This window comes from Giraffa tippelskirchi, chromosome 7 (assembly GCF_054371585.1).
Source record: "Giraffa tippelskirchi isolate mGirTip1 chromosome 7, T2T-mGirTip1v1.2.pri, whole genome shotgun sequence".
Taxonomy (NCBI): Eukaryota; Metazoa; Chordata; class Mammalia; order Artiodactyla; family Giraffidae; genus Giraffa; species Giraffa tippelskirchi.
The window spans coordinates 5,528,750-5,547,897 of record NC_137281.1 but is presented as its reverse complement, the minus strand read 5'-3'; the positions used below and the strand labels follow the sequence as shown (position 1 = coordinate 5,547,897).

General features: G+C 39.5%; 2 protein-coding genes and 1 long non-coding RNA gene across 4 annotated transcripts in view; 2 read left to right on the top strand and 1 right to left on the bottom strand.

Annotated features, from left to right (window-relative positions):
• The first annotated feature begins 55 nt into the window (after window positions 1-55).
• ZNF614 (zinc finger protein 614) lies at window positions 56-17,466 on the top strand. Its single transcript, XM_081514773.1, is given in 7 exon segments — window positions 56-171; window positions 9,790-10,006; window positions 12,541-12,667; window positions 13,158-13,253; window positions 13,596-14,118; window positions 14,203-15,039; window positions 15,041-17,466. Coding segments are annotated over 6 exon segments (1,674 nt in total). The 5' UTR covers window positions 56-171; window positions 9,790-9,991; the 3' UTR covers window positions 15,117-17,466.
• LOC145515199 (uncharacterized) overlaps window positions 12,502-19,148 on the bottom strand; it is a 9,784-nt gene continuing 3,137 nt past the window's right edge. For both annotated transcript variants that reach the window (XR_014060744.1, XR_014060745.1), the window contains exon 2: window positions 12,502-12,817. This is a non-coding gene — a long non-coding RNA (uncharacterized LOC145515199). The remainder of the gene's footprint in view (window positions 12,818-19,148) is intronic.
• LOC145515120 (zinc finger protein 350-like) overlaps window positions 14,868-19,148 on the top strand; it is a 23,361-nt gene continuing 19,080 nt past the window's right edge. The window contains exon 1 of the mRNA XM_081514779.1: window positions 14,868-15,720. The gene's annotated coding sequence lies outside the window, so the exon portion shown is untranslated. The remainder of the gene's footprint in view (window positions 15,721-19,148) is intronic.

The following is a 19,148-nucleotide window of genomic DNA, read 5'->3' as shown; positions in this document are numbered from 1 at the left end:
TGTTACGTCATAAAGCGGAGTCCGCTGACGGAATCCGGAAATCCGGCAGCGCTCCAAGGTCGTCGGCGGATAACCTGAACCAGCAGGTTTGCGTCCCGAGGGGTCGTGAAGGGCGTCGGTAGAGAAAGTGGGCTCCAGCTGCCAGGAGTGTCTGGACGGGTTTGGGATCAGGTGAGTCGGATTCTGGGCTTGTATTCACGGCTTGTGAGGTGTGTGAAACCGGAGCATGTGTGAAGGACCGTAATTAGAGTTTTATTTAGATTCGGCTTCAGAGACTTCTGGGAGTTAATGATGAGGCCTTTGGCAATCTGTGATTAAGAGTCTGAAGAAATCACTGGCCGAAGGTCCGACTCTGTCAGGGTTTGGGGTCCACTTGGATCGCTCTGCTTGTGGGGTTCCGTGGTCGCGAACTGTGATGAAAGTTTGTATAGGTGAACGCGGTGTCTCGTCCTGGTTAACCTGCGACTCTGTTAGAGACACCCGGGTTAGGGGCTGTCTCTTTTGGTTTCTTGGTCATGTTTGGAGTTTAATCTGGCATTTGGACGGCCTGGTGGGGACTCTCAGTGTTTGAGGAGGTCCGGGGTCCCTGGAGAATCCGTAGGCTCAGGATCGAATGCCGGAAACAGACTTGAAGGCTGCATTTCCCCAATTAATCCGAGTACAATTCTCTCCTTGTAGTCTGTTCTCAAGGACCGTACTAAAAACGTTGGCTCCCCGCATCAGCACCGTTCTCACCGTCCTCACAAAATTCAGTGTGGTTGATCTAGTTATAAATTTACTGTTTTTAATGTAATTTAATATAGTTTTCATTCCTCTTGTCCCCAAGTTTACTATACTTTTTTTGGATATTTTTGCTTAGGGTCATTCTTACTCAAGTAAAAGCTTCTCCCTTATCCTATATTCTGTTCTGCAGTGCGAATTTTTTTAATAGGTGATTTTATATCAAAGGAGATTTTTTTTTTAAACATTTGGGATTATCTGTGTAAGCATGATAGATGACTGTATCACTTAATTTCTCTGTTCTCAACACATTTGCATCTGAGATATTTATACTATTTAAAAATAGTTCCAGTAGTATCAACTCGGAGAAGGCAATGGCACCCCACTCCAGTACTCTTGCCTGGAGAATCCCATGGATGGAGGAGCCTGGTAGGCTACAGTCCATGGGGTCGCTAACAGTTGGACACGACTGAGCGACTTCACTTTCACTTTTCCCTTTCATGCACTGGAGAAGGAAATGGCAACCCACTCCAGTATTCTTGCCTGGAGAATCCCAGAGATGGCGGAGCCTGGTGGGCTGCCGTCTATGGGGTCGCACAGAGTCGGACACGACTGAAGCGACTTAGCAGCAGTAGCAGCAGCAGTATCAACTCAGGTTGGTGAACCACTGGCATGGTGTCTGGAATCAAATGTATTCATTAATGGAGGTAGTGTTGACATACAGTATTCAGAAGTATTCGATTATAATTTCATTAACCCATTTGACTTTCTGATTCTACCACTCCACTTGAAAATTTATGGCGCCTTTTTTTCCCCCCTGAAATTTCTGGATACTTTTATTTCTTGGTAAACTCTTTTCCTTGACATTTTTTTAAAATTTCAGTTGATGGGTTCTTTTTGTTTGGTTGGTGTGGTTTTTTTACTGTAGAAAAAGGAAGTCTTTTTTTGTTGTAGTTTTATTTGCTGTAAAATTCACCGAGTATAAATATACATTTCAGTACTTTGAATTTCTAGAGTTGCACAGTTCAATTTTAAAACATTTCTATCACCCCAGAAATTTTCCTTAATCCTCTGTGCACTCAAGTTTCCACTCCCGTGTACTCTTGAAAGTATCAACACCATGAAGATAGTGAACATACCTATCACCTTGAGAAGTTTCATTGTGTTCCTTTTTAATCTCTGCCTGTCATATTCCCCACATCTCCCCAAGCAACCGCCAATCTATTCTACATTATAATAGGTTACTTTATTTTTAAAAACTTTTATGTAAATTGAATCATACAGTGTACATTCATTTTCATTCTAACTTGTTTCACTCAGCATTCAGTTCAGTTCAGTGGTTCAGTCGTGTCCAACTCTTTGTGACCCCCATGGACTGCAGCACACCAGGCCTTCCTGTCCATTACCGACTCCCGGAGTTTACTCAGACTTATGTCCATTGAGTCGGTGATGTCATCCAACCATCTTGTCCTCTGCCGTCCCCTTTTCCTCCTGCCTTCAATCTTCCCCAGCATCAGGGTCTTTTCAAATAAGTCAGCTCTTCGCATCAGGTGGCCAAACCGTTGGAGTTTCAGCTTTAGCATCAGTCTTTCCAGTGAATATTCAGGACTGATTTCCTCTAGGATGGACTGGTTGGATCTCCTTGCAGTCCAAGGGACTCGCAAGAGTTTTCTCCAACACCACAGTTCAAAAGCATCAATTCTTTGGCACTCAGCTTTCTTTATAGTCCAACTCTCACATCCATACGTAACTACTGGAAAAACCATAGCCTTGACTAGACAGACCTCCTTTGTTAACATCTCTGCTTTTTAATGTGTTGTCTAGATTGGTCATAACTTTTCTTCCAAGGAGTAAGCGTATTAATTTCATGGCTGCAGTCACCATCTGCAGTGATTTTGGAGCCCCTAAAAATAAAGTCTGCCACTGTTTCCACTGTTTACCCATCTATTTGCCATGCAGTGATGGGACGTTACTTTGTCAACAAAGGTCCATCTAGTCAAGGCTATCGTTTTTCCAGTAGTCATGTATGGATGTGAGAGTTGGATGGCATCACCGACTCAATGGACATGGGTTTGGGTAGACTCTGGCAGTTGGTGATGGACGGGGAGGCCTTGTGTGCTGCAGTTCATGGGGTTGCAAAGAGTCGGACACAACTGAGCGACTGAACTGAAGAAGAAGATTTAGCTTTGAGACCAGAGACCCAGCTTGATCACTCAAGAGTTTTTGTGTAGCAGAGTTTTATTAAAGTGAAAGAGAACAGAGAAAGCTTCTGACATAGACATCAGAAGGGGGACTGAGAGTGGCCCCCTTGCTATTCTTAGCAAGGGAGTTACATACTTTTTAAAATTGGTTATTAGAGTAAATCAAAAGAATGTCTCAAGGTTATAAAGATCTTACCAGACCCACTCCCACAATTTACATTTTAAGATAATGGGATTAGAACTAACAATAGAAAGGTCCTACCAGACCCACTGCCATAATACACATTTTAAGATGACAGGATTAGTCAGAGGATTCTCAAGAAGGAGAAACCTGTCCTCAGGCAGGATACAATTGACTAAGACAAAGCAATATAGAAAAAAAGCATTTGTCCTTTTCTCCTCCTTCAGAACTCCAGACCCCTCTCTCCTCCTCTGGGACCCCGGACTTCCTATCAACGTACCTAGGAATTGTCTCTCATATGTATCCAAGTTTTTTTCGATGTAAATGTCTGCTTGTTCCAGAAACATTTGTTGAAAAAGCTTTTCTCCACTCCATTGTCTTTGCTCCTTTTTGAAAATGTCTGCTGGCTGTATATGTGGGGCTTCTCTGAGCTCGATTCCACCCAACTCATTTGTCTGCATTGACATGGGTACCACCCTGTCTTGATTACTGTAGCTTGATATAAATTCTTGAAGTCAGGTAGTGTCAACCCACCAACTTTGTTCTTTTTCACAGGGTTTTTTTTTTTTTTTAGACCTTTTACGGAGAAGGCAATGGCAACTCACTCCAGTACTCTTGCCTGGAAAATCCCATGGACCGAGAAACCTGGTAGGCTGCAGTCCATGGGGTCGCTAAGAGTCAGACATGACTGAGCATCTTCACTTTCACTTTTCACTTTCATGCATTGGAGAAGGAAATGGCAACCCACTCCAGTGTTCTTGCCTGGAGAATCCCAGGAACGGGGGAGCCTGGTGGGCTGCCATCTATGGGGTCGCACAGAGTCGGACACAGCTGAAGCGACTTAGCAGCAGCAGCAGACCTTTTACACTGCTATCTGAATTTAAAGATCAGGCTGTCAGTTTCTACGGAAAAACTTTTCTGAAATTATGAATAGATAGAATTGTATTTTTTAAAACTAAATGGCTTCATATAATGAATTGGAAAATATTCTCATTAATTCTATTCATGAATGATCTATTGAATGTATATAATGCATTTCATATATCAAATCAGTTATTGGAATTGTTTTCCATTTGAGACTATGATGAATAATGTTGCTACATCATACATTCAGGTACAAGTTGGAAATGTTTTCATTTTTGTTTGTTAGATTCCTCTGAATGGAATGACTGGTTCCTAAGTATGTGTTTTACAAAGTTTCAAAAGTACCTATACCAGTTTACCATTATTGTGTGAGAGTTCCAGTTTCTCCGCATTCTCATCAGCATTTACAATTATTAGTCTTTATTACCATCTTTCTAGTTGGCATATAGTAGAATTTCACCATCATTTTAGTTTCCCTGGTGACAAATAATGTTGATAATCTTTTCATGTGTTTATAGACATTGATAGGTCTTCTTTAGTGTAATACCCAAGTCTTTTCCCTTTTTTTTTCCCCTATCCAAGAAAATGATTTTGTTTTTCCATTTGTCCAAGTCTTCTTTTGTGTCCTTCATTAGTATGTATTCTAAAGTTTTGTTCCTATTTTTCTACATTTATTACTTAGTATTGGTTAGTCTTAGACATTTTTTAAATGGTATCATTATCTACCTTACACTCTAATGGATAGTAGTTCCTCAGTTGATTTTCTTAGGTTTTCCATATATACAATTATATCATCTACCAATAGCAATATTTATTATACCCCAATTATTTCTCTTTTATCTAACATGGGACCCAGAATATAAATCCTATAAATTCAGAGACTTTTGTTACTTTGTTATCTGCTTTGTTGCAAAGAAGGACACGAAATAGTGTTTGGCACAGAGTATATGCCCACTAAATATTTGAATTAAATGAACTGCATAGTCTAGCAACTCTGGTATAATGCTCAGTAACAGTACTGACAGTGGGCACCTGGTCTTGTTCTTGACTTCAGTGGGAATGTCTGATTCAAATGTACTATTATTTCATGTTAAGTAAGCATCTGCCTATTCCTATTCTTTTTAGCATTTTTATCTGAAATGTTTTTTAAAAAATTAATTTATTTATTTTAATTGGAGGCTAATTACTTTACAATGTTGTGGGTTTTGCCATACATTGACATGAATCAGCCATGGGTGTACATGCATCCCTCCATCCTGAACCCCCCTTCCACCTCCCTCCCCATCCCATCTCTGGGTTGTCCCAGTGCACCCATTTGAGTGCCCTGTTTCATGCATCGAACTTGGATTGGTGATCTAGTTCACATATGGTAATATACATGTTTCAATGCTATTCTCTCAGATATCCCACCCTCGCCTTCTCCCACAGAGTCCAAAAGTCTGTTCTTTATATCTGTGTCTCTTTTGCTGTCTCGCATATAGGGTTGTCGTTACCATCTTTCTAAATTCCATGTATATGCATTAATATACTGTATTGGTATTTTTCTTTCTGACTTATTCACTGTGTATAATAGGCTCCAGTTTCATCCACCTCATTAGAACTGATTCAAATGTGTTCTTTTTTATAGCTGAGTAATATTCCACTGTGTATATGTACCACAGCTTTCTTATCCATTCATCTGCCAATGGACATCTAGGTTGCTTCCATGTCCTAGCTATTGTAAACAGTGCTGCGATGAACATTGGGGTACACGTGTCTCTTTCAATTCTGGTTTCCTCAGTGTGTATGCCCAGCAGTGGAATTGTTGGGTCATATGGCAGTTCTATTTTCAGTTTTTTAAGGAATCTCCACACTGTTCTCCACAGTGGCTGTACTAGTTTGCATTTCCACCAACAGTTTAAAAGGGTTCCCTTTTCTTCACAGCTTCTCCAGCATTTATTATTTGTAGACTTTTTGATAGCAGCTATTCTGACTGGTGTGAGATGGTACTTCATTGTGGTTTTGATTTGCATTTCTCTGATAATGAGTGATGTTGAGCATTTTTTCATGTGTTTGTTAGCCATCTGTATGTCTTGTTTGGAGAAATGTTTGTTTAGTTCTTTGACCCATTTTTTGATTGCATCATTTATTTTTCTGGTATTGAGCTGCACGGGCTGTTTATATATTTTGGGGATTAATTCTTTGTCAGTTGCTTCATTTGCTATTATTTTCTCCCATTCTGAAGGCTGTCTTTTCACCTTGCTTATAGTTTCCTTTGTTGTGTAGTTTCCTTCTTTCAAGGAAACTATCCAAGTCTTTGCCCTTTTCTAAAAATAGGTTGTTTGTCTGCTTAACAAACTGAGTTTTTTAAATTGTTTGTATATTGTGCATAGAAGTCCTTTATCAGATACATGGTTTGCAAATTTTCTTTCTCAACTTGTAGCTTACCTTTTCCTTTAGCTTTATAGTGTCTTTTGATGTGCAAAAGGTAATACAAATCCAATTTATCAATTGTCTTCTTTTATGGTTTGCTGATTTGGTGTTGTGTAAGACTTCTCTGCCTAACCCAATGTCATGAGAAATTCTTCATGTGTTTTCTGAAGACTGTGTGTATATAGATATAGATAGATAAGGATATGACTTTATTCTTAAAGAGCAGTTTTAGATTCACAGCAACATTGAGTGGTAAGTGCAGGAGGGGTACTGAGAGAGTCCATTCCTAGGCAGGTTGATAAGAAGTCCCGGGTTCCCCACCCCCACCCCACCAACCTCAAGGAGGAGAAGGGGGTCCAGAGTCCTTGAGAAGGAGAAAGGGGTCTCCGGCTCTCAAGGAGAAAAGGACAAACGTTTTTTTCTACATTGCTTTGTCTTAGTATAACAATGTATCTTGAGGATATGTTTCTCCTTAAAGAACCTTCTGACTAATGTTGTTATCTTAAGATATATGTTGTGGGAGTGGGTCTGATGAGATCTTTCTATTGTTCTAATCTTGTTAATGTAAGATGTATGTTGTAGGAGTGGGTCTGGTAAAAGTATATAAGGCCTTAATAAGACTAGATAGGGGGGCAGTCTCTGCCCCCTTCTGGTGTCTGTGTCAGAAGCTCTCTCCGTCCCTTTTCAGACTTGAATAAAACTGCTACACAAAAGCTCTTGAGTGCTCAAGCCTGGTCCCTGGTCCCGAAGCTAAATCTTCTTCTGAGATCACAAATCCTACACCGTTCACCATAAACTGTGAATACCACACCCCTGTGCCCCGACATGTGCAACTTCCCCACTGTCAGCATCTTGCCCCAGAGTGGTGAATTTGTTACCATCAATTTACGTACTGACTCATTATCACTCAAAATAAATAACTCGCATTAGGGTTCACTCTTGGTGTTATATGTTGTTTGTCTTGACAAATGTAAAATGACATGTGTCCACCCGTTAGTGTTATACAGAATAGTTGCACTGCCCTAAAAAGCCCTCTGAATTCTGCTTGTTCATCCTACCTTCTCTCCAACTCTTGGCAACCACTGCTCTTTTTATGTCTCCTTGGCTTTGCTTTATCCAGAATGTCATTTACAGTAGTTGGAATTGTATAGTGAATAGCCTTTTTAGATTGGCTTCTTTCACTTAATAATAGGTATTTTAGGCTCCTTGTTTTTTCATGGTTTGATAGCTGATTTCTTCTTAGTGCTGAATAATGTTTATTCATTGGATGGATAAGTCTGCTATATACACCTATGATCAGGTTTCTGTCCAGACATTAATTTTCAGATATATATAGTTCTGTAAGAAACTGCCAAGCTGTCTGCCAGAGTGGCGGTAACATTTTGCCTTCCCGTAAGCAATAAATCTGTTGCTTCATGTACCCTTCAGCATTTGGTGTAGTCATTATTTTGAATTTTGGTTATTCTAATAGGTAGGTAATGGTATCTCATTGTTCTTTAATTTGTTATTTCCTAATTATATATGATGTAATTTCCCAATTACACATGTTTTCATTTGCTATCTGTGTATCTTCTTTGGTAAGGTGTCAGTTCAGGTCTTTTGCCTATCTTTGTGTTTTCTTATTGTTGAGTTTTTAAGAGTTCTTTGTATATTTTGGATAGCAGTCTTTTATCAAATATGTCTTCTGCAAATATTTTCTCCCAGCCTGTGGCTTGTTTCTCAATTTCTGGAAGTAGTTTGTATTTTTAGCTATTACATTTAAATTTATTACCTATTATTATTTCATTGGAATTGGATATTCAGTTGTTCCAGTATATTTGTTGGAAATACCATCTTTTTCCTCATTGCTTTAATCTTGCACCTGTGTTGAAAATCATCTGTGTTGTTGTTATCATTCAGTGGCTAAGAAGTGTCCAACTCTTTGCAACCCCGTGGGCTATAGCCCACCAGACTCTTCTGTCCTCCAGTATCTCCCTGAGTTTGCTCACATTCATGTCCATTGAGTCGGTGATGCTGTCTAACCATCTCATCCTCTGTCACCCCCTACTCCTTTTGCCTTCAGTCTTTCCCAGCATCAGGGTCTTTTCCAATGAGTCAGCTCTTCACATCAGGTGGCCAAAGTATTGTAGCTTCAGCAAGAGTCCTTCTGATGAATATTCAGGGTTGATTTCCTTTACGATTGGCTGGTTTGATCTCCTTGCTGTCCAAGGGACTCTGAAGAGTCTTTTCTAGCACCACAATTTGTAAGTATCAGTTCTCTGGCACTCAGCATTGTTTAATTTATATAGTCCAATTCTCACATCCTTACGTGACTGCTGGGAAGACCATAGCTTTGACTATACAGACCTTTGCTGACAAAGTGATGTCTCTGCTTTTTAATGCACTAAATTTATCATAGCTTTTCTTTCAAGGGCAAGTGTCTTAATTTCATGGCTGTGGCCAGCACCTGCAGTGATTTTGGAGCCAAAGAAAAGAAAATCTGTCACTGCTTCTACTTTTCCCCCTTCTATTTGTACTAAAGTGATGGGACTGGGTGCCATGATCTTAGTTTTTTTAATTTTAAGTTTCAAGGCAGCTTTTTCACTCTTCTCTTTCACCCTCATCAAGAGGCTCTTTAGTTCCCTTTCTGCCATTAGAGTGGTATCTTCTGCATATCTGAGGTTGATATTTCTCCTAGCATCTTGATTCCAGCTTGTGGTTCATCCAGCCTGGCATTTATTACCATGGCTTTAAAGTAAACATTGAACTAGATTAGTGTAAGCATTCACCATAATTAGCATAGCATATTCTAATTCACACCATAAGCATTCACCACGTGATTAGCATAGACTGTATGGCCCTCACCTCTCAGGTAAGCAAAGCCGTTCTTAATCAGGCCTAACATTCTGAGGGCTTAGAGGTTTCCTCCCAGAAACTAAGGGCAAAGCTCAACCTCTGTTGGGCAAGGTTAATCCTTTTAATACGCAAAGAGAAGTAAGACAACCTTAAAGATCAACTTCCTGCTATCCTCTTCACACTGAGGTGTGTGTACCCACTGAGCAGATAAAGTTTTTGGAGTGGTGCAAGGGTACACATGCATTTTACACATGGAGTGTCCAGATTCTTGGAACCTTCCGTGTGTTCTCTTCCATAAACTTGATCTGCCCTGAGCCTTCATCAGGCTCTGAGGCATCTTGCCCTGCTTATGCTTTCCCTCTTCCCCTTTAATAGTCATGCCACTTCCTCTTTACAAAAGAAAGCCACACCTTTCACCTCTAACCTTGATTTATTGCCTCAGAGTATGAAAGCCTCTAGGGTATCAAATAAAGGAACAGCTGGAAATACTGAGGTCCCTTTAAGGATAAGTGCATATCAACAGTGACAGTGTTTGGGCCGAGAGGAAATGTACACTCAAGTCGGTGCGCTTTTCAGCCTACAGGTCCAGGCTCCCCAGGAGAAAGAGGGATCAAGTCAAGGAATGAGGGAAGAAAGAGGAGGTTCTTGGAATTGGATATCATCGTTCCAGGGGACATCTTTAAGTGAATGCCAAGATTTCTGTCTTAGAATTATACGGTAAATGCAGAAGAGACAGAAGTCAGAATCCACGTTACTTACTATTTCCTGAGCACAGAAGATGATCAAGGCCCAGGTGATTTTTTGTTTGTTATATCTTTCCTTGATTGTCTAATGGATTTGTGGTAAGCTGAAAAAAATAACAGCTCAACTAAACAAAGTATAAATTGGGGATGATTGGGTTCTGTGGAGAAATTAATTTGGATTCTGAATTCAGAATCAGGACAAAGTGAATCAGTAATATATTGTTCATAGGGATCACGTCAGATGACTAGTATTGGAAGAGAACGTGTGACTGTGGTGGAGCCTGTGGATTGCATCAGCTGTCACTTTGCGTTGTCTTAGCAGACATCACAACCGGAAAAACACGAAAAGCTCCATGATATGTGTGGACTATGAGGAGAGAGCAGATCAGCTCTTTGGGGGATTCAATGGTTTTTGTCACTTAAGTGAATGGAGTGATACTCCTAACAACATTGGTGACTCTGAGGGGCTCCCCACTGGCCTGGTACAAATCACGCGTCTGAAAGAAAGATGAATGCAGTTTACTGAAGAGCATTACCTGTATAGCAATATAAAATTCCACGAGTTTCATAATCATACTCAAGAAAGCGAGTTGTAAGCTAAGTACTAGGGATGTAAAACATGATGGCTGTAGCTAACACTGCTGTATGGTATATAGGAAAGTTGTTAAGAGCAAATCCTAAGCATTCTCATCACAGGGAGAAAAGCGTTTTCCTTTTCTTTTTGTTGTATCTACGCAAGAGAAGATAGCTGTTGACTGAACCTGTTGTGATAATTATCTTACAATATTTGTAAATCATATCATCATGCTTTACCTCTTAAATTTATACAGTCATATATGTCAGTTATTTCTCAATAAAACAGCCATAACAGTTTGATAGAAGTGAAATATTTAACCTTTGAAATGAGAAAATAACATAATCCAACCTGTGTTTTGGTGAGCAGTGGTGGAGATTCACTCTGAGTTTTAGAAATAGATTCAGCGTGAAATATACAAACTATACTGCTCAGTACTCCTTGACCATGATCCAATGGCTCAGCTGGGGACAGATGCACTTCTGAGTTCACTACATGGTTATTGGCAGAATTCATTTCCAGAAATCAAATAAGATCCTCAGTTTCAATCTATCTGCTTGTGTGAGACCGTATCACATGGGCCTCCCCAACGTGCCATCTTGTTTCATTAAAGTAATCAATGGACAGATTCTGTTAGCAAGATGGAAATCATATATATAGCCTAATTTAAAAATGCGTGTCTTGATTTTCCCGGTGGTTCAGAGGTTAAGACTCCTCGCTTCCATTTCAGGGGGGCATGGGTTCAAGCCCTGGTCAGGGAACTAAAATCCCACATACCATGCAGACCCCAAAAAAAAGAAAATTAAAATCGGTATCACAGCACTTTTGCTGTATTTTGTTTTTTAGAAGCAATTCAGCCCATGCTCAAGGGGAGGTTCCCTCATGGGGGCGTGAGTACCTAGTATGTAGTAAGAAATTAGGCTGACTTTTGTCCCTGATTTCTAAAGCCTTGGAATTACCCATGTGTTAGGAGTGTCTTGTTTTTCATCCCAGGCCACTGCAACCACATTTTATAGTTTATGCTATGAGGTGACTCATGTGGGCCCTAGATGATTTGTGCTAATAAGACAATTCAAGGTAAGGGCTCTCCATGCCCTAAAGACCAGCCTTGTGGTTAGAGGGTTGTGGCTTTCAGCCATGCGTTATCAGTCTGGGCAAGAACGGGGAAGGATCTGGGTTCAGCCATGTGGTCAGTGATTCAATAAATCATGCATATATAAGGGAGCCTCAATAAAAATTCTGGACACTGGACTCTAGGTGAGCTTTCTTGGTTGGCAGTACTCCTGAGTACTGTCACACAGTGTGGCTGGGAGGAGAGAATGCATGATTTATACTGTGTTTCAGTACCAAGCAGCCTTCACGTCTGACCTTCTTGGCACAAAAATCAGAACTTTGAAGATAATATTCCGTGTTTTTTGAGTTCTGTTGTAGATCATCAATCTTTTGTGTCTGGATGCTTTTATAGTTCTCTTTGGTATTTTGTGTATTATAGTTTTAGTCTGATGTCCCTACCTAGAGATTACCTGCTTGGAATTTGTTGGGATTTCTGAGCCTGGGGTTTGGAGAGTTTAATCAGTTTTGAAAATTTTCACCTTTAGATCTTGGGATACTGCTTCATTACTATATTTTTTCTTTGTTTTTGTTTTCAAATCTTCCTAATCAACTAATTTTTTTCTTTGCTGCAGATATATGTTGTATAGTTTCTACTATTTTTTACATGTATTAAAAGCATTATCTTGTAAATTTTGGATGTGGAGTCTGTTCAGAGTTGATTTTTATATTTCATGGTAATGTAGGACTGTTTTATTTGTCCTGATGTCATATGCATATTATACAAATGGGTAGACACTAAAATATATACATAGAAAGATAGGATTTTGCTTGTAACTGGAATGTATTTGAGAAAGGTATATTGATGCAGGAGGTATGGTGAAAATTAGAATAATTTCTCTCATGTTTCTTCCATATTGATGAAAGTAATTCACATCATACAGGACTTTATTATTACAGGAATTGCTGACACTGGAAGATGTGGCTGTGGAGTTCAACTGGGAGGAGTGGCAGCTCCTGGATTCTGCTCAGAAAGACCTATACTGGGATGTGATGTTGGAGAACTATAACAATTTGGTGTCACTGGGTAAGGATGACTCCCAGTGTCATTTATGAGGTGCAGAGTCACTGGACTTTTCTCCATCACCTGATGAAAGCTTTGCAGTCCTTGTGGTCTTCCAAAGAGTTAGATTTTCTGTCCCCTGTCTGGCTCCAAAGAGGTGTAATCTCCTGTACCCTGAAAGAGAAAATTACTTTGCATACAAGAAATTTTGTCTCTAAAATGCAGTATTTGGCAAGGGTGGAGGTAAGGGGGGGGTGGGAGGGAGGCTTAAGAGAAAGGGGGTATATGTGTATCCACATAGATGATTCACGTTGTACAGCAAAAACTAACACAACATTGTAAAGCAATTATACTCCAATTAAAAAAATAGACTCCAATAAAATGTAATACGCTTAAGAGGAATCCAGTAAAGTTGAAAATTCAGTAAATGTTAAATAAAATGCAGTATTTTCCCATCTTGACATACCATACCCTAGTTCTTCCATCTAAGTCTTCTATCATTTCTCACGATAAGGATATCAAGGTACCAAACCAGATATGCTCTCCAAGTTGGAACATGGAAAAGAACCATGCATAATAGAAAATGAAATGCGGAATAGAATTTGTCCAGGTGAGTGAGTTAGAATCAGCAAGGGGAGTGACCATGGGAGTCATATTCCAGGGCCTTCTAGAGAAGGAATCACAGCTGTGAGGGTGACTGAGGTGCCCCCTCAACAGCTGTTCCTCATATTCATCTCTTCAGATGAGAACTCTTTCTGTATATTTAGCTTTAAATATATTCCTTGTATCTTTTTGGATCTGATATTCATTTACTTCCTCATGCATCTTTATAATTTGATATTGGGATTACGTGGTAGATAATAAAGAGCACCCCCACACACCATGTCATTTTGTAAGCACTTTCATCACATACCAGTCTCATGAAATAATTTGTCATTTCCTTTTTTCTTAGGAATCGGGAAAGGTAACAGTTATTTGCCAGAGCACTCTCGAAACCAAAGATTTCTGAAGAGCATGCAACAGTGCAGTGAACAGAATACATTTAGAAAGAGTGTTCATCTGAGCAAAACACATTTCACCCTAATTCAAGATCGTATATTTGACTTACATAGAAAAGCTTTGGAATCAAGCTTAAGTTTAGTTAACCAGAATAGAAGCTATGGAATAAAGAACCCTGTGGAGTTTAATGGAGATGAGAAATCCTTTCTACCTAGTGATTGTGGACAGTTGTATTCTGGAATTATATTTCCTGAAAGTACAGAACACATCAGTACTCAATTCCAAGTTCTTAAGCATCAGAGGACTCACAAAATAAAGAAGTCTCTAGCTTGTGTTGAAAGTGAGAAACCATGCAGCAGGAAATCTCAGCTTGTTTCTCGTGAGAGTGTTCATACTGGAGAGAAACCCAGTGGGTGTGATCCATGCGAGAAATCCTTCTCCAGAAATGTCACATTAACTAAACATCAGAAAACTCAAACACGAGACACACCCCACTTAACCAGTGAGCCCAGAAAAGGCTGTACTGTGAAGAGCACCTCCCCTGTACATCACCAAACCTGCACAGGAGAGAAAGCCTATGTATGCAGTGAGTGTGGAAAAGGCTTCACCATGAAGCGCTATCTGATTGCACATCAGCAAACTCATAGTGGAGAGAAACCTTACGTATGCAGTGAATGTGGAAAAGGCTTCTCCGGGAAGAGCAATCTCACTGTGCATCAGCGCACCCACACGGGGGAGAAACCCTATGTATGCAGTGAGTGTGGGAAAGGCTTCACCATGAAGCGCTATCTTGCTGTACACCAGCGAACTCATACTGGAGAGAGACCATATTTGTGCAGTGAATGTGGGAAAGATTTCGCCGTGAAGAGTAATCTCACGGTACACCTGCGATCTCACACGGGGGAGAAATCTTACATATGCAGTGAATGTGGGAAAGGCTTTACTGTGAAGAGTAATCTCATGGTACACCAGCGAACTCACACAGGAGAGAAGTCTTACCGGTGTAACGAATGCGGAAAAGGCTTCACCACAAAGCTCACTCTCATTATACACCAACGAACTCACACAGGAGAGAAACCCTATGAGTGCAATGAGTGTGGTAAAGCCTTCAGTCAGAAGATATGCCTCATACAACATGAGAGGTGTCACACGGGAAAGACTCCCTTTGTATGTACTGAGTGTGGAAAATCCTATTCCCACAAGTATGGTCTCATTACCCATCAGAGAATTCACATAGGAGAGAAACCCTATGAGTGTGATGAATGTGGAAAAGCCTTCACCACAAAGTCAGTACTCAATGTCCATCAAAGGACTCACACAGGAGAGAGACCGTATGGGTGCAGTGATTGTGAGAAAGCCTTCTCCCACTTGTCAAACCTTGTGAAACATAAGAAAATGCACATCAGAGAAATGGGTAGATCCAGTCAAGTTGGAAATGCCTTTAACAGAGTCCCAGATCATTACTTATGAGTGAACCATAGCCCCATTAATGCAATGATTGGGGAAATGCCTTCTGTGACAGTGTTTCTAGCAGAGCAGAATGTAATCGTGGGATGACCTGTTATCAGATGGGGGACCATGAGGAGATGAAAGGATTTGCCCAAGAGAGAATACAGTGAATATCATGAATGCAGTAGTGCCTTAATGATCCTACCTCACATTTTCTGTTGGTGAAAATATGTTGGAAAAGCTCTTGATTGGTTCAGTGTGGAGATGCCTTGGGAAAAACTTTCTGGCTTCATTATATGTCTGAAAAGTATATATTCTGTACACACTTGGACAAATTCTGTGAATGCAAAGACTAGAAAATTCATCAGTGGGAAGACAGACTTTATTATCAGGGATTGTCATTGATCATCAGTGAACTCATTGTAGAAATATGATTTAGAAAAGAAAAAAGAAATATGATGACCATGGAAATGTCTTGACCTAGAAAGAAGACCTCAGTGAGTGTCAGAGGTCACACTGGAGAAATATTTTTAAGAAGACAGTATATATGGCAAGATTTCAGTGAAGCATTCTGCCTCATCATTTGTCAGAGAATGATAGAAATTAAAATTTTTAGGAACATGCTAAAGGTAGAGTACCTTTAGTTAAATATCAGTGGGCTTACAAAGGGATGAATTTTTATGAAAATGATAAATGTTTGAGTGCTTTTTGTTGCAAATGTAACCTCATCAGATATCAGATGATGCACCTGAATCTTGTTTCTGATTGCCTTGTGAATAATTCCATAGTTTTGTGGTTTGTTTTTTTTTCAGTGTGAACCATCTCCCTACTCTTTATTGAATTTGCTACAATATTGCTTCTATTTTATGGTTTTGTTTTTTTGCAAGGGATGTGAGATCTTAGCTCCCCAATCAGGGATCAAACCCACACCCCCTGCATTGGAAGGCAAAGTCTTAACCACTGGACCACCAGGGAAGTTCCAGTAATTCCATAGTTATAAAAGTTGTTTGCTTTTCTTATCACTGATGTTTATTGCAAGAGTGTTCTATGCCTACCCCCATATGTGATTAGCTCTTAACTTTTCTTTGGCTCCAAACTAATTGTAAGCGTACTGAACTTTTTTAAAAAGGAAATGGAATATGAACACACATGTGCAACTTGCTTAACTAAGTTTATAAATAAAACCAAATATTTTATAAAACCACCTTCAAAGTTGTTTTTATAAAATGTATAACTTGAAATCATTTTTAACTTATAAGAAAATGCAAAAGTAGTCCAGAGAATTCCCTTGTATCCTTTATGCAACTTATCCCAGTAAAAACATTTTATGTAACCATTAACTCTTAACCTTTGGAATTTAGATTTCACTCGATTTTTTACACGAATTTTTAAATAGTTTTTTTTTGGAATTCTAAGCTGCTTTATTATGTATGTAGATTTTGTGTAACTGCTGTCTCCAGAACGTAAAACTTTAATCAACACAGACACCCTCATGCTACCTTTTTATGGTCACTCCTTCTATCCAAACCTACCTCTGGTAACCACTTGTTGGTTTTCCACCAATATAATTTTGTCATTTATGAAATTAAATTAATTTTTATAGCTGGATTTTAAACATTATATATGTTGTATTTATTTATACAAATTTATAATTTTTTATTAATAAGAGCCATGTAATCTTTATTTTTTGTCCCTCAGGAAGTGGCTCTTAAGACTTTTTTGAGTTGAATTGCTTTATTTTTATTACTGAGTAGTATACATTATTGGATGTACCAGTTTGTTTATCCATTCACTCTTCAGATAAGTTTGTATTGTTTCCTGGTTTCAACTTTTATAAAGAAAGGTGCTATAAATCTGCATCCAGGGTTTTGGATGGACATAAATTTTCATTCCTTTGTAATAAATATGCAGGTGTACGATTACTGGGACATAAAGAAAGTTGTGTTTAGCTTTAAAAGAAACCACCAAACTATCAAATTCTGACTATACCATTTTACATTCTCACCAGCAGTATATGATATCCACTTGTTCCACATCCTCCCTGGCACTTGGTATTTTAAGTCTATTTTATTTTAGTCGTTCTGCTAGCAACACATGATTCAATTGTTCATCCTCACCAGCACTTGGTTATTGTGATACGTTATATTACCCATTCTATTAGGTTTGTAGTCATATCTGATCTTGAGTTTGCATTTCCCTCATGGCTAATAATGTTCAATCCTGTTATTATTATTGGACTTATAATGATGTTTGTACCGTTTGACCACCTTCACCATTTCTGCCCTCCCACCTCTCTTTCAGCCTCTGGCACACAATCTGTTCTTTATAAGTTTGGGTTTTTTTGGGGGGATCTACAAATAAAAGAGATCATAGGATATTCAGCTTTCTTGGCCTGATTTATTTCACTTAGTATCCCTCAAGGTTGCAAATGGCAAGATTTCCTTCTTAACACTGCCCTGAACATTGTAACATCATGTCTTTTCAAGTTAGAGTTCTTATTTTTTTCCAGATATATACCGAATTGCTGAATCTTATGGTACTCCTATTTTTCATTTTTTGAGGAACCTGTGTACTGTTTTCCTTAGTATCTGTACCAGTTACAAGCTTCTTCATTCTTTTTATGTCTGGCTGTATATTGTCACCCTGCTTATTTAACTTATATGCAGAGTACATCATGAGAAACGCTGGGCTGGAAGAAGCACAAGCTGGAATCAAGATTGCAGGGAGAAATATCAATAACCTCAGATTTGCAGATGACACCACCCTTATGGCAGAAAGTGAAGAGGAACTAAAAAGCCTCTTAATGAAAGTGAAAGAGGAGAGTGAATTAGTTGGCTTAAAGCTCAACATTCAGAAAACTAAGATCATGGCATCTGGTCCCATCCCTTCATGGGAAATAGATGGGGAAACAGTGTCAGACTTTTATTTTTGGGGGCTCCGAAATCACTGCAGATGGTGACTGCAGCCATGAAATTAAAAGATGCTTACTCTTTGGAAGGAAAGTTATGACCAATCTAGATAGCATATTAAAAAGCAGAGACATTACTTTGCCAACAAAGGTCCGTCTAATCAAGGCTATGGTTTTTCCAGTGGTCATGTATGGATGTGAGAGTTGGACCATAAAGAAAGCTGAGTGCTGAAGAATTGATGCTGTGGTGCTGGGGAAGACTCTTGAAAGTCCCTTGGACTGCAAGGAGATCAAACCAGTCGATCCTAAAGGAAATCAATCCTGAATATTCATTGGAAGGACTTGATTGATTGTCCTTTGATGCTGAAGCTGAAACTCCAATACTTTGGCCACCTCTGATGTGAAGAGCTGACTCATTAGAAAAGACCCTGATGCTCGGAAAGATTGAAAGCAGGAGGAGAAGGGGACAACAGAGGATGAGACAGTTGGATGGCATCACCGACTCAATGGACATGAGTTTGAGCAAGCTCCAGGAGTTGGTGACGGACAGGGAGGCCTGACATGCTGCAGTCCATGGGGTTGCAAGGAGTTGGACACAGCTGAGCAACTGAACTGACTGAGTGATATGGCTGAGAAGTACATACTGAGAGAAATTTATCATTATTTCCATCATCCTAGAAAGTTATATTTCCCAGCACAGAAAAATAAAAACCAATTATTTTATTTGGGACGTGAATGGACTAATCGGTTTTTTTGTCATTGAAGGGAGTGAGCCACTGGAAAAAGTTCTAAAGAACATAGCTGTCTTCTAAATTGTGTGTGAGTAGAGACTCAATATAAAGTGGGCAAAGCAAAATGAAAGAGGATCCTCAGACAGAAAGGACAAAAATTGCAGTTTCTAAGTTGTTAGTCATTGAGTCATGTCCAACTCTTTGTGACTCCATGGATTGCAGCATGCCAGGCTTCCCTGTCCTTCACTATCTCCCACAGTTTGCTCAAATTCAAGTCGAGTCAGTGATGCTATCTAACCATTTCATCCTCTGCCTCCCCCTTCTCTTACCCTCAATCTTTCCCAGCATCAGGGTCTTTTCCAATGAGTCATCGCTCTGCATTGGGTGGCCAAAGTATTGGAGCATCAATGTCAGTCCT